This window comes from Chlorocebus sabaeus, chromosome 1 (genome assembly GCF_047675955.1).
Source record: "Chlorocebus sabaeus isolate Y175 chromosome 1, mChlSab1.0.hap1, whole genome shotgun sequence".
NCBI lineage: Eukaryota > Metazoa > Chordata > Mammalia > Primates > Cercopithecidae > Chlorocebus > Chlorocebus sabaeus.
This window is the reverse complement of record NC_132904.1, coordinates 97,227,854-97,242,869: the sequence shown is the minus strand read 5'-3', so window position 1 is coordinate 97,242,869 and position 15,016 is coordinate 97,227,854. Positions and strand designations below refer to the sequence as shown.

Sequence of the window (15,016 nt, the reverse complement as noted above, 5' to 3'; positions counted from 1 at the left end):
TTGCAGTGAGCCAGGATCATGCTACATATATATGAATAAACTTCTGTTTTAAGCTAAGAAAAAAATCATTAATCTCTCTATATATAAACTAAATATATTAATGCAGACAGAGAAAATCAAATTTGAAATATTTTTGATATAGAATTATAGGGCTAACAAAATGAATGGAGTGAAAAATGGGAAGAGTTAGAAGGACTCAGTGTTTCCTGAAATTACCAGATGCATGATGTTATAACTGAACAAAAAGGAATACAAAGAGAGCAAGCTAGAGGAAAAGAAAAACTTATTTTTTGACAGATTGAGTCTGATTTGCCTAAAGCACATTGGCATCAGGGTAGTTGTATCTCCTAGGCTGGTAAAAATCAGGCCCAAAGTTTAGGAAAATTAGGTCAGGGCTGGAACCCTGGGAGCAGATGTTATCATACAAGGAAAGCAAACAAACAGTCAAAGAGCTGAGAAGGCACCACCAACATTTAAGAGAAAGAAAGAAGAAATAAAATGAAAATGGAAGAGGAGCTCTGAAACATCACAGACTGAGAAACAGGTTCAGTGATGGAGCTGAAACTACAAGAAGTAATAACCTTAGCAAAAGTCACCCCTAAGGAAAACCAGAATTGCTTTTAAAAACTCCCTCCTTAGCTCATATGTCAACATCATTATTTCATGGTACACAGCTTTCCCAAATCTCCCACAAACAGTGTGCCTCTAAAAAAGTCACCTCGATTATCTCTAAAGTCGACGATTTTTAAAGAGAATGTTCTTCCTTAAGTTTTCCACAACCAACTAAAAAAAAAGAAAAAAGAAAAAAAGATCTTTTTTTTTTCAGACAGAATTTCACTCTTGTTGCCCAGGCTAGAGTACAATGGTGCAATTTCGGCTCACTGCAACTTCCTCCTCCCAGGTTCAAGTGAGTCTCCTGCCTCAGCCTTCCCTTCCTGAGTAGCTGGAATTACAGGCATGTGCCACCACGCCGGGCTAATTTTGTATTTTTAGTAGAAATGGGGTTTCTCCATTTTGGAAAATGACCTTTTTTTTTAAACAGGGTCTTGTTCTGTGGCCCAGGCTGGAGTACAGTGACGTGATCATGGCTCACTGCAGCACTGACCTCCTGGGCTCAAGTGATCCTCTTGCCTCAGCCTCCCAAGTAGCTGGGACTACAGGTGCACACCACCACACCCAGATAATTTTCTTTTTTTCTGTAGGGATGGGTCTCACTGTGTTGCCCAGACCAGTCTTGAACTCCTGGCCTCAAATGTTCCTCCCACCTCAGCTGCCCAAAGTGATGAGATTGCAACCAACTTTTAAAACAGTTGGAAGCCTGGGTGTGGTGGCTCGTGCCTGTAATCCCAACCCTTTGGGAGGCTGAGGTGGGAGGATGGCTTGAGGCTAGGAGTTGGAGACAAGCCAAGGCAGCATAGCAAGACCCTATCTCTACAAATAATTAATTTTTAATTAAAAAATGTTTTAAAATAAATTAACAAAACAGTTGGAAGGCTAGTCTTAGAGTCTTTTGATTCTCTAGTATTACAGAGTAACTTTTTCAAAGAAGGAAGAGAAAGTCTAATACAAGTTCCAAAACCATAATGTGTAAATTGTTTTCACAACTGACTTTAATTTGCTTCCCCTTGCTATCCACTCCCACCCTCATCCCTTTTGGGCCCTATCTTTCATTCAGACATTTTAAGGAATAAGGAAATTAAATAAATGAAGAAGACAAAATTCTCACAACAGCGAACTAAACCAATTTACATAGCTCTCATTTGAAAGGGATAATACACTACACAGAATACTTATTTCTATTAGTGCCTTATCACTCCCGTCCACACACAGACACAGACCAGTCTTCCAAATTAAATCATCACTTTTCCTGTATATAAAAGAGAAAACTGAACCTGGGTCTTTCATTTGGATAAGCTTCAGTATATATTTACACATGAGGGAACACTATTTGGCATGTCTTTCATAGAGCAGTAGGCAATATGGCTTTTTAGATTTGCATGAGGAAATATCATAGAAATTCCACTACTGATGAATGCGCCTAACTTCCAAATAAAGGGATGTCATTCCATGTCTACCTACTTTTTTCCAGAGTAAAGCCAAGATTCAGGGATAGTACTACTATTAATCTAACAAGTTTATATACAGGCAGCAGTTTTCCAATTTTTTTTTACATATTACCTGACATTGACAACCTCCTAGGATGGTTCCCCATTCTTAACAAAATAGAAGATCCTCTCCAGTATACCCAGAGATGATCACCAAGTCAGATAAACCAACATTTTAGAATGTCATGTTTGGCATTTTAAAAACACCTTTAAAAATTAAGACTTTTTGAGACGAGTGCAATGGCATGTTCCTATAGTTCCAGCTCCACAGGAGGCTGAGGTGGGAGAACTGATTGAGGCCAGGAGTTTGAGGCGGTAGTGCACTACAATCTTGCCTCTGAATAGCCACTGCACTCCAGCCTGGGAAACACAGCAAGACCCTGTCTCTAAAAATTAAAATAAAATTAAAAATTAGGGGACCGGGCACAGTGACTCACACCCGTAATCTCAGCACTTTGGGAGGCTGAGGCGGGTGGATCATACGAGGTCAGGAGTTCCAGACCAGCTTGACCAACATGGTGAAACCCCATCTCTACTAAAAAGACAAAAAATTAGCTGGGTGTGGTGGTACACACCTGTAATCCCAGCTATTCAGGAGGCTAAGACAGGAGGATCGCTTGAACCCAGGAGGTGGAGGTTGCAGTCAGACAAGATCACGCCATTGCACTCCAGCCTGGGTGGCAAGAGAGAAACTCTGCTTCAAAAAAAATAAATTAAAAAAAATAAAAAATTTTAAAAAAATAGACTTTTACCATAGAATCTAAAAATTGGAACTGAAAATCTGTCATAATTGATTTTACATAAAATAATCTACAAAGTGTTATTAGTTTTTTTTTGTTTTTTTTTTGTTTTTGGTTTTTTTGACACAGGGTCTTGCTCTGTTGCCCAGGCTAAAGTGGAGTGGCACGATCATGGTTCACTGCATCCTCAACCTCCCGATCTTCAATCAATCTTTCCACCTCAGCCTCCCAAGGAGCTGGGACTACAGGCACACATCACCACACCAGTTAATTTTTTGTACACTTTGTCGAGATGGGTTTTCATTATGTTGCCCAGGCTGGTCTCCAACTCAAACTCAAACAATTCATCTGCCTCGGCCTCCCAAAGCACTGGGATTACAGCTGTGAGCCATCACGCCCAGCCACTATCAGTTTTATCCTAGGTTTTCCCCACTATATTCCACGTAAAAATTAAATTAGAAGAATTATTCTCAAAATCCTAGAAAATTCAGGCTTATTTTTCCTCTTTTATGTGTTCCCATGTCTGCAAAAAGGAAAAAGGTTGGGACAACTGACAGATTATTAGCTACTATAAGGTACCTTACTAGTCCACAGTTCACATTCCTTACACACAGTGTTCTGTGTTCCACCAAAACATTTTCTTTAGTATTATAACTGGATTCTTGATAACAGAATCAGAATACTGCAGATATAAAGAATAGAGTATTCTGATTAACCAAATATTCTGGTTAAATGAATCCTAGAGGCCAGGTGCGGTGGCTCACCCCTGTAATCCCAGCATTTTGGAAGGCCGAGGAGGGTGGACTGCCTGAGGTCAGGAGTTTGAGAACAGCCTGGCCAATGTGGTGAAACCCCATCTCTACTAAAAATACAAAAAATTAGCTGTGCATGATAACGGCCGCCTATCATCCCAGCTCCTTGGGAGGCTGAGGCAGGAGAATCGCTTGAAACCAGGAGGTGGAGGTTGCAGTGAGTCAAGATCGCGCTATTGCATTCCAGCCCAAGCAACAAGAGCAAATGGATCATAGAGAGAAGAATCTACCTCACCAGAAATATCCAGACTGATGTTTAAATTCACCTACCCAAAGACAAAATAATTAAAATAATTACATTTCCATGGACTGTCCTGGTGTCATCCTGCCTCTTTTCCTTTGCTTCAAGGGCCATTAAGGTGAACAAATGTTATGTAAGTTGCTATGCTTATACAAAAGCCAGCCATTATAACTCAGAATATGGCAGCTGTAAAATATGGAGCACAGGCCCTGTGCCTTACAGATCCAGGTACTCAGCAAGTGTTTTTATTATTTACTACTTCTTTTTGAGACAGAGTCTCACTCTGTCACCCAGGCTGGAGTGCAATGGCGCGATCTCGGCTCACTGCAACCTCTGCCTCCTGGGTTCAAGTTATTCTACTGCCTCAGCCTCCTGAGTAGCTGTGATTACAAGTGTGCACCACCATGCCCGGCTAATTTTTTTGTATTTTTAGTAGGGACAGAGTCTCACCATGTTGTCCAGGCGGGTCTCGAATTCCTGACCTCAAGTGATCCACCCACCTCAGCCTCCCAAAGTGCTGGGATTACAGCCGTGAGCCACTGCGCCTGACCTCAGCACGTGATTTTAATTTTCAGGATGAAAGTCAGCAAGAAGCAGCCCATGGTTGATGAGGCCTGAATCACTGGAGATATACTATAAGGATTATCAGATGCTGGGCAGAGATTCAGCAGGCTAGAGGAAAAGGAAGACTGGAAGAGCTGCAAGGTGAAATTGGTGGGTGGCAGGTAGAGCTACAGGGAGGCTGGCACCTGCCTAGAAGGCTGAAATGAGCAGAAATTACCATTTATACCGCAGAGATGGCTGGGCCAGAAAAGGTGGCAATCACGGCTCTGGCAAGAAATCAATATTCATGAAAGTGACTTAAGACTAAATAACCCCCCTTTCCTTCAACCTTTCTCATCTATCTAAAATAAACATTTCAGTGTTGCATATCATTTACTTAATGCAGCTTAATCTCCTCATTTTAAAATATTAGGATATTATTTCTGTTTATGAATCTAGAGAAAAGATTTGCCATTCTCCATATACACATTAATAAAAACTGCACTTGACACCAAAGCAATCCCGGCCAGGTGCTATGGATCACGCCTGTAATCTCAGCATTCTGGGAGGCCAAGGTGGGTGGATCACTTGAGGTCAGGAGTTTGAGACCCTCCTGGCCAACATGGTGAAACCGCATGTCTACTAAAAATACAAAAAAATTAGCCGGGAGTGGTGGGGCACGCTTGTAATCCCAGTTACTTGGGAGGCTGAGACAAGACCTGCTTGAACCAGGGAGGCGGAGGTTGCAGCAAGCCAAGATCATGCCACTGCACTCCAGCCTGGCAACACAGCGAGACTCCATCAAAAAAAAAGAAAAGAAACCAATCCTAATGTAAGCTTTATCGTTTTCATCTTATATAACCTGAATAATTCTTAAACACCATCATTAACACAATCAGCACTGTACTCTAAGAAATGTTAATAAATGAATGGAGACTTGCTAAATCAGCTCTTCAATGACTTAAAATGTAGTGGTTACCTGAGTTTCCTGCACTATGAAAGTACCTTGATCATAACTGTAATAGGCAGTGCAAAAGGCAGTTATTGCTAAGCCAGTCTCCACTAGACAGGAACTGTTTTTTGTTCCAACAGCAACCCATTCTCTGACCTAACCCAGAAGAGGCCTTTAATTACAACTGGCTGAAAAAAGAAATCTAGGAGAAATAAAGATACTGTTAAAGGGCACCTATTAAGCTCATGGAGATTATGAGAAGAGAGGTAAGATGGAAGTAAATAGCCAGCCCAATTTAATTTCACTCTAATGAGCGCCAAGGCTCACATTTAAATTAACACAAGTATAACTGCTTTTACTTGCAACAGGTCTCTGGAAACAGAACCTTAAAGCACCACATTCCTAATCTACTAGTTCCTAAAATTAATTACAGCTCATCTGAAAGATGCAATTACTTCTGCTCATTTAACTTAAATTCTAATGATTATAAGAAGTAAATGAATGGTTGAAGTAATTACACCTCCACACCTCTGATTAGGCTGCCCAACTACACAAGCAAACAACCTTAGTGGAATAAGGAACTCTTTGCCAAATAAACAGGAGTCTAGGATGAGTTCCACTTTAAAAAAAAAAAGAAAGAAAAGAAAAGAAACCTACGTGCAAATTTAAATAACCAAAAAGAGCCTAAAACAATGGCAGTTCTTACAAAAAGCTAAAGGATGACCAAGTAAATAGGGCAGTAACTATGGGAAGTCTCAAATTTTGTAAACTTGCCTTTTTCCCCCCTTTTAATCTTTCCTTGTGCCACCAAAAATCCTAGTAGCAAAGTGGGCCCAGAACACACACACAAAATCAAAGCTGGCTTAAAAAGTAAAACACTGAGTGAAAAAAGGCTAAGCTGAGTTAGTGAAACACAGAAAATGAAAGGCAGAGGTACCTCATCTTGCCTAAGACATTTCCACCTGCTGTTTGCACTTAGGGTTTTCCTTTACTAAAAACACCTACTTAATTCCCAAATCAAAAATATATCATAGCAGTGTATCTCAAACTGAGGTCTGTGGACACTCAGGGTAGACACCTTTAAGAAACTGTGCTCTCCTCTGGCTAATGCCTTAATTGACTGCGCTGTCCACATCATCAACATAATCGGTGCCATGTTCATTTGGGTCATGGATCACTAGTGCCAGGAACAACTGCTACCAGAACAAAGGCAATATGACCGAGTAATAAACAAATAAAGCTTCTGATGGAAGGAAGGCCATCATCAGGGCAAGAAGATTCTCAAGAACTGCAGGTTGCAACTGGGAAAAGTAGTGAGAAAATGAATCACCAACAACACACCAGATATTATCAGCAACCTCTGAGAAGAAAATTAGCTTCAGTACAATAACATCGTCCATTAGATTAACTAAATGTTGCTGACAAGTTTTGTATTGGTTTCACGATATTGTTTTTATTTACTTTGTAAACTGATTTTCTTTTAAGATTGCATGAATGCTATAAGCATAGAATTATAGTTCCATGCTTGTGTATATTTAATTATCACAAGAAATAATTAAATGTATACAAGAGTCCTTTATCTTTTTTTTCCTTTGATCAATACTAAACATACAAGTTTAGAAACATTTTCCAAAAAGTAGACCAAACAGCAGGCCAGTTCCAGCTTAAGGGAACTAGAAGAAGACTGAAATAAGGAAGAAAGGACAGTCAAGATGCTGCAGGCTAGGGTGGAGAAGGAAAGATGATAATGCTCACCCCACCCAATCAATTCAACTCAATGAGTGTAACTCTTGCTATTTATTTCTTTTTTAATTTTTTATTGACAAACAAAAGTGGTATGTATTTATGGTGTACGATATAGTGTTTTGATAGACATAATATGATGTTATATATATTTCACACATTGTAGAATGGCTAAATCATGCTGATATGATCATTACCCCATAAACTTATCACTTTTGTGTCTGTGGTTAGAACACTTAAAATCTTGTGGCACTGGGTCTGATGGCTCATGCCTGTAATTTCAGCACTTTGGGAGGTGGAGACAGGCAGATCGCTTGAACCCAGGGGTTTGATGAGACCAGCTCGGACAACATGGTATAAACCTTGACTCTACAAAAAATATCAAAAATGAGCCTGGCCTGGTGGTGCATTTCTATGGTCCCAGCTACTGGGGAGGCTGAGGTGGGAGGATCACCTAAGCCTGGGAGGAAGAGGCTGCAGTGAGCCATGTTTGCGCCACTGCACTCCGGCCTGGATGACAGAATGACCCTGTCTCAAAAACATAAATAAATAAAAATCTCCTTGCTAATCAAGTTTCCATTCTGTCTATTTCTGTCTATTCTCTTTTTGTCTCTTTTTGGGGGTCTGTGTATTCTTACAAGGAGAAAGCTCATTTTACTTAAAGATGACTCTTTGAATTCAAAAGTATAAAGACAAGAAAAAGTAAAGGGTAAATTATATAAAAAATCAATTTTGAAATGTTTCTTTGAATGTAAGTCCTAAAAGGAAAAAAAGTTAATAAACAAAAGTAACCGACTCTTTCACAGCTCAAATTTTAAGACTGACACCTGTTAAAAGGATACAGTTCAAAGAATTACATTTGATGAAAAGGGTAGAGATGTTCAATCATACACCATTAACTAAAACTATTCACCAGTAAGAATATTTTCAAACATCACTCACAAAATATCTATGTGGCATATAACAAAATGACCAAACAATCCTAATGTAAGATTGTTATAGATTTTCCTCACTTCACAGGAAAGTTAGGACTAAGAGAGGTTAACTTACTTGCCAACTATCACACTGTACTTGATGACAACAAAATTCAAATCCAACTCTAGGTCAATACACTTAATTAACTATTATCCTTTTTCTCCAAGTGGACATGAATCTGAAACGTAATAATAGATGTTTAAACACACGTTAAGTATCTTATATGTATTATTTAAAATTGAAATCATCTAGTTCAATTGAAATCTTCTAGTTCAATTTAAAGGAGCCTTCCAAATAGTCTACTGAAGAAATTACAACTTGAACCACAGAGCAAGGAGCATGTGTGACTTATCAGAACGGTCAAGTGTGTATTAACTAAGAGAGTTAAAGCCAAAACTCTCACGGGAAAAGTTAACAACAGGGATAAAAATAATATAATATGCTTAGAAATACATTGATGATTGTCTGCTAAACAAGGTTAAGTTAAGAATGCATTAATTATTAACAAAAATAACAGTGCAGTGCTTAAAAAAAAAAAAAACTGAAATGGATAATGGATACATCTATTGAAATAGTCTATATAAAGTTAGGGAAGGTGAAGTCCTCACCAGGCAGGAAAGAAAAACAGAAAGGACAGACTGGGGGAAGAAGAGCTCCCTTGGTGGAGTGGGCAGACTCATGGTACAGGGAGGCTCCCACAGTGGAATGGGCAGCCCCATGGTACTCTGCCAGGGGACATGTCTGGGCTAGTGGTCAGGGCAGGGGCAGCCAGTGATAGAACCAAGTAGGCCTTGAATCCTTTTGACACACTCTTGCTATCCAAGCAGCTGCAGCCCGGCCTCAGAGCATCCTCCCCAACAGACAAAAGGTGGCTTGGTAGGAAAAAAATCAGTGCAATAGTGTGACTTCAAGGGTTCCTTTGCTCCAAAATCCCTCCTATTTGGCAGCTGCTGTTAGGAATTATTTTACCAAGGAATCAAATATTTTCCTTTTCACAATGAAAGAAGTAATAATCAAATGTTAGTTACAGCAATACACTCTCACCACAAACTTAAGAATCCTAAAAAGCCGGATGTATACTTAAGTACATAAGCCAAATTAATGATGCAGGGCCTATATCTTCAAAGAGTCTACACTCCCAAGATTTCTTCACTTATGAATGGAAGAACAAACCTATAATGATGGGAATCATCTGACTTTTACAAAGCTAGATTCAACCATCATAATAAAGTGTGTAATGTCACTCGTAATATAATGTACCTATCAGAGCATTTATCACAGGTATGTAAGTATTTTCAACTTCTAAAACACTAAAGTTTATCTCAAGCAGAGCGGGGAGAAAAATGTAGAACATCTGGCACCTCCAACAAGAATTGGCTTGGCATTTGGCACTCTGAGATGCAGCTCTTTTTGAAGAGACATCATGCTGTCTTAGATGCAAAGAGGTTAGTCCCGTGAGACTTTAACCAGGATTTGCAAGCCAGAGGAAGGACAGTTCACGTTAGTGTTTACGCAGGGTGACAAGAATTGCAGACAAACTATATTTTTCACAAATCACAGTAAATGCCATTATCAGTAGTAGCCTCGAATTCAGAAATTAAGTGAATAGGGGCATAAAATATATTCTCTTTACCTTGGTTAAGTAACACAAGTGGTTAAGTAAATGTTTTAACATTTGGGATGGTTAAAATAAAAGATATTTTGGAGCACACTAATTTCAAGACATCTTGCTAAGCTCCCTCCTTACTGCTAATACATGTTTCAAAATATACATCTGATGCTAGCATCATCTCAGTTTTAGGCACACACATCCCTATCATGTTGTTATACAAAGATGTGCCCCCATATATGTCCTGGGGATTACTAGATCACCCAAAGATCTCTGTACGTTTTTAAAGTATCTCATTCACCCAGCTTTAAGTGACCAGAGATTCCAGGGCTTCATTTCAGTAGTTAAAACATCCAGAAGCCTCTATTAAGATGCAAATACTTTTCACAGGCTCCTTTGAAGATAGAAAAAAAAAGAAAAATAAATAATTTTTTTTTTTTTAAAGATGCAGATACCTCCTGGGAAAGGTAACAAGCCATATCATGTAGCTGTGCTCAATTCTCTGTAAGAGAAACTCCTGAGTTTCAGATACTCTTAGGTCTTAGTAACTGAAAGCAAAGATCCAGAGGATAAAAGAAGGAGGCAGGAAAATTTGGTCAGGAGGTGTATGGGAAAGGAGGTGGAAGAAGCCCTATATTATAGACTATAACAGTCTTTATATTCTAAAGATCTTCAAAAGTTCTGATTGGCCTTTAACCCCTGAACTTTCATCCCAATGACACACCCAACACCCACACAATGCAAACCAAAACTAAGACGCACAAAAAACTTGCAGAGTTAAAATGCACTGGTGCCATGCTGTCTTCGATTATCTTACAAAACGGCAAAACTGCAAATGTCTGCTTTTTAAAAAGCCAACTCAATGACTGTATCCAATGAAGAGCTACTGATGTACGGGAGAAATTAATAACTTTCTTTGACTATCACTAAACTCGCCTAATTTTATCCTTAAGACAAACTCTTGATTACCCCCTTAAGGGCTTTTTTAGTTCAAACTATTAATAGACACAACAATGTTTTTTAAAAAATTTAAAGTCCCCAACATCTTTCTAGGAGCATTACACAACAAGATGACTTCGAACGACTTTCCTCAGGCTATATTCCAGTGCCCTGTAGAGAACTTTCCCTTCCCTGTAGATATGTAAGTAAATAAGTAAAGAACACCTAAGAACAAACTTTGTTGGCCACCAGCAGGGGAGCTCTTCAGCTTTTGTCCCCAAATCCATTCAAACAAAAGAAGCTCCGACTCTTCCAACCCACCCTTCGGACCCGCACCCCGCGGGGACGCTCTGGATCCGGGTGCCCACTCCCCCGCCAGTCCTACTTACTCCTCAACGCCCCAATGAGCAGAGAGCCGTCCTTAATGAGCTCCTTGATGAACTTGTTGGTTCGCTCCAGCTCAATCTCGTGACACTGCAAGCGCTCCCTGAAATCCGGGCTGTCCAAGTAGGAATCGCTGAACTCCAGAGTGGGCAGCCCCATGGCACAGGCGCTGCCAGCGGCGGCCGCGGGCACGTCCGGTCCGGCGGTCAGGGCGGGGGCAGCCGGCGGCCCCGGCAGGCGCTGGGGACGCGCGATCGCGGGGAAGGCGCCGGGACGTGAGGGGACTGATTGCACTAAGGAAACGGGCCCCGAGCCCCGAACCGCCTGCGCCGGGCTCAGTCTTCCTCTCCCGAGGCAAGGCGAGCGCAGGCGCGGGCGGCGGGCCGAGGCGCGGGTCCGCTCAGGTTGTTGTCAACTGGACGCATTGTCGTTCGGAGCGCTGGGGCGGCGAGGCTCCGGGCCGCGGCCGGAGCAGGAAAGTTTCTCTCACTGCGCGCAGACACTTCCGGCAGTTCCACTCCCCAACTCTCTTGACAGTCGTCGGCGTTGTGAGCCAGAAGCAGCGCACAGCCGCAACCCTGGCCCTGCTGGGGAAACCCTCCCCCTCGGCGGACGCAGGCTCAGAGCGCTTGCAAATCGGACCCGGGCTCCCAGACCCTCCTCCCCGCCGCCGCGCTCCCACCCCGCGCCACCCCGCCCCTTCGCCCCTTTACCCTCCTGCCCCACCCGCCCTCCCGCACTTGGCTCCAGGGCCCCCTGCGCTACAGCCGCGCGCCTGCGCTCGGGCCTTGGCTGGGGTGTTAACCCTGTCCCCTCTTGGGCCCCTGGTTTTGGCTAGCCCTTGGTGACACTTCGGGGTCCCCCGCTCCACAAAAGGATCTGACTCCCAATATACCTCCCCTAACAGTCGTCCCCTCCACCCACTCCCTAGAATTCTCTGAGAGAAAAACCAACGTTAAGTTTCCCTAAAGTTTGAGTGTTTTGAAGCGTAGATGGAACATACTACTGTCTAGAGTTCGTTTAGATTTTACTTCACACTTTCCCACCGAATGCATTTGAATTCCACGTTGAGAAGTTGTCCCGTCGCTCTCCCACCCCTCAGTTTCCTTGATCCAGCCTGGTGGTGTTTCTTCCCCCCGCCCCCACTCCATAGCTGGGAAGATGGGATGATTTTTCAAGTCATCCTCACTCTACTTACGGGCTCCTACTTCTAGAAGAATACCTATTTGCCTCACAATAGCAGTATCTCCTATTGGCACCTGGATGGACTTGTCCTAGGAGCGGGGAGATTTTCAAATTGTTGAAGTGAACTGGAGTTTGAAATAACTAGTTAACTCCTACCCACAGGCATTATCCTTCCTCTGGTGGAGGTTCACCTAATAAATTTCTGTTCCCTTAAAACCTTGACAGCAAAAGAAACGACTGCTTTACATCTCGTCCTGACATCATCTATAGGATTTCTGAGAACTCAGATATTGTTCTTAAGGATCTGCTTTTAATTTCTACATTTTCATTGCTTTGTCCATATGAACCATCTGTTTAAAAACTATCCTACAGATCATGGGAAAAATTCCACTAAAGTGCTTTACATTTTTCTCAATTAAGTTTCAGAGCCAGTCAAGATTTTTGGTTTCAATTTTTTAAATGTACATGAACATTAAAAATAACATGTAAACCTAAAACAGGGTGACTGATGCCTGTAATACCAGCATTCTGGGAAGCTGAGGCAGGGGAATCACTTGAAGTCAGGAGTGGGACACCATCCTGGCCAACATGATGAAACCCAGTTTCTACTAAAAATACAGAAATTAACTGGGGCTGGTGGAGCGCACACCTGTAGTCCCAGCTACTCGGGAGGCTGAGGCGGGAGAGTCACTTGGAGGCGGGAGAGTGACTTGAATCTGGGAGGCGGAGATTACTGTGAGCCCAGATTGCTCCGCTTCACTCCAGCCTGGGAGACAGAACGACTCCATCTGAAAACACCTTCCATCCATATGCACATCTTTGGCCCTCAACGTATTGGCAAAATGGCCAGTCACCATTAGAGCCATTTAAACTCCAAGTGTTGAATTTTTGTCAACTAAATACTCTTCAATTTTTTTTTTTTCTTTTGCAGGGTTGGGGAAGGGAGAGGCAGTAATTCTGTTTGTCAGTTAATGAAATGACATGACATAAACAGCAGTGGACTGTGTTTCACCTGAGGTGATTTTATATTTACTTATTACTCTGCCTGAAAGACAAAAAACCACCTATGCCAAACAGTTTCCTTTCAACCTTTGCCATTTTGCTGTTCCTAACAACTGAATCCAGTGCCAAACTGCTGAGATATGAAACGATAAAATATAACATTCTCTTCCTGTTTTTCATGAAATCATCATACTGTGATTAAGTCTTTAAAAATGCATCAATGGTGTTTCATAAGTTGCATTTAATATGTTGGATGTCAATATTTAGTTTTCTTTAAAAGTCTTACATGCCAGGGCAGATGTGTTGTAGATTCTATGATATGGGTTATCATTTGCCCATTCATGTATGTAATTACATGTTTTATGTCTACTGTGGGGAAGTGATTTCCATAAAAAGATAGAAGAAGCATTATCCATGACCTCAAGCAGTTCTCAGAAAAAGGAAATGTAGAGAATAAGTATCCATATAACATAAGGCAGAAGATGCTACGTTCCACAGCCTCACACAGATGCTGTGCTAATAATACATTGATGCTGTTGTTCATCAATATGTTTCCACTCAGGCCCATCATTGCATTTACATGGAATTAGGATTTTTTCCCCTACCCTTCACTCATGAGTCCCTAAAGTTTATCATGTTATAATGGGCTTATTTCTTGTAGGTGTTTTCATAGTTACTCATGCCCTATTCCTGTGATTCATACTTTAATTATACCTGCTAGTCAGGCTTTCTCTTATGCCACATTAACACAACTACTTGAGAAAAACCAGAAATGCTTTTGCTTTGAGGTGGATTTACTGTCAGTTTTAAACTGTTGTTTCCATGCATTATTCTCTCCATCATAATTAACTGAACCAGATTCTTTCCAAGAGAATAGACTTTCTGTATAAAAGATCAGCAATACCTGAAAGCTTGTTTTCATAAACAAATGTAATGGATTGAAATATAGCCTGTCCAGAAATCTCCACTTCATAACACATGACACTGTAAGCTGCATGGTAAGCTTCACATGTATTATTGGCTGACAAGCTCTTTGGCACAGAGAAATGTCTCTGTTTGTTTTCCTGATTCTGGAATAGGATGTGTGGGCTTTGTTTACTTGTTTTTGAGAGCAAATACATAGTGAAGGATAGTAAACTAATATGGCATTTGTAAATCTGCCTAAAACTTTTTCTTGACGTAACTCATGTCTGACATTTAAGCCTGGCACTTCCTATGTACTCAGTAAGTGTTACTGTCAAGCTACTATTACTTTTCAATTAATTATGTAGATTTAGACCACCCAGACTCAGATAATCTGAGGTTAAGCTCAAGCCTGGTAAGAGATGACTAAACAGAAACCAAGTGTTTCTTCTTGGTTTCCCCTCCTTCCAGCTCCTGGTAACCATTCTACTTTCTGTCTCCATGAATTGGACAATGTAGGTATCTCATATAAATGAAATTATACAATATTTGCACTATGTGTCTGTCTTATTTCACTTAGATGATTCAGTCATCAAAAAGAGAAGCAAAGAAGAAATAAGAATTAGACATACATTTAAAATCCATATGAGAGGCCAGGCTGGGTGGCTCAGCCTGTAATCTCAGCACTTTGGGAGGCCCAGGTGGGCGTATCACCTGGAGTTCGAGACCAGCCTGGCCAACATGGTAAAACCCCATCTCTACTAAAAATAGAAAAATTAGCTGGGTGTGGTGGCGTGCACTTGTAATCCCAGCAGCTACTAGGGAGGCTGAGGCATGAGAATCGTTTGAAGCCAGGAGGCAGAGGTTGCAGTCAGCCAAGATT

At 41.3% G+C, this 15,016-nt stretch overlaps 1 protein-coding gene and 1 long non-coding RNA gene across 2 annotated transcripts in view; one reads left to right on the top strand and one right to left on the bottom strand.

Moving 5' to 3' along the window:
* Positions 1-11,668, bottom strand: part of ARHGAP42 (Rho GTPase activating protein 42) — a 314,274-nt gene extending 302,606 nt beyond the window's left edge. Inside the window, exon 1 of the mRNA XM_038005287.2 lies at positions 11,049-11,668. Within this exon, the coding sequence (XP_037861215.2) occupies positions 11,049-11,202 (154 nt within the window). The 5' untranslated portion in view covers positions 11,203-11,668. The remainder of the gene's footprint in view (positions 1-11,048) is intronic.
* LOC140712744 (uncharacterized) lies at positions 10,926-14,687 on the top strand. Its single transcript, XR_012094465.1, has 2 exons — positions 10,926-11,248; positions 13,160-14,687. It is a non-coding gene; the product is annotated as an uncharacterized lncRNA (long non-coding RNA).
* Positions 14,688-15,016: the final 329 nt, after the last annotated feature.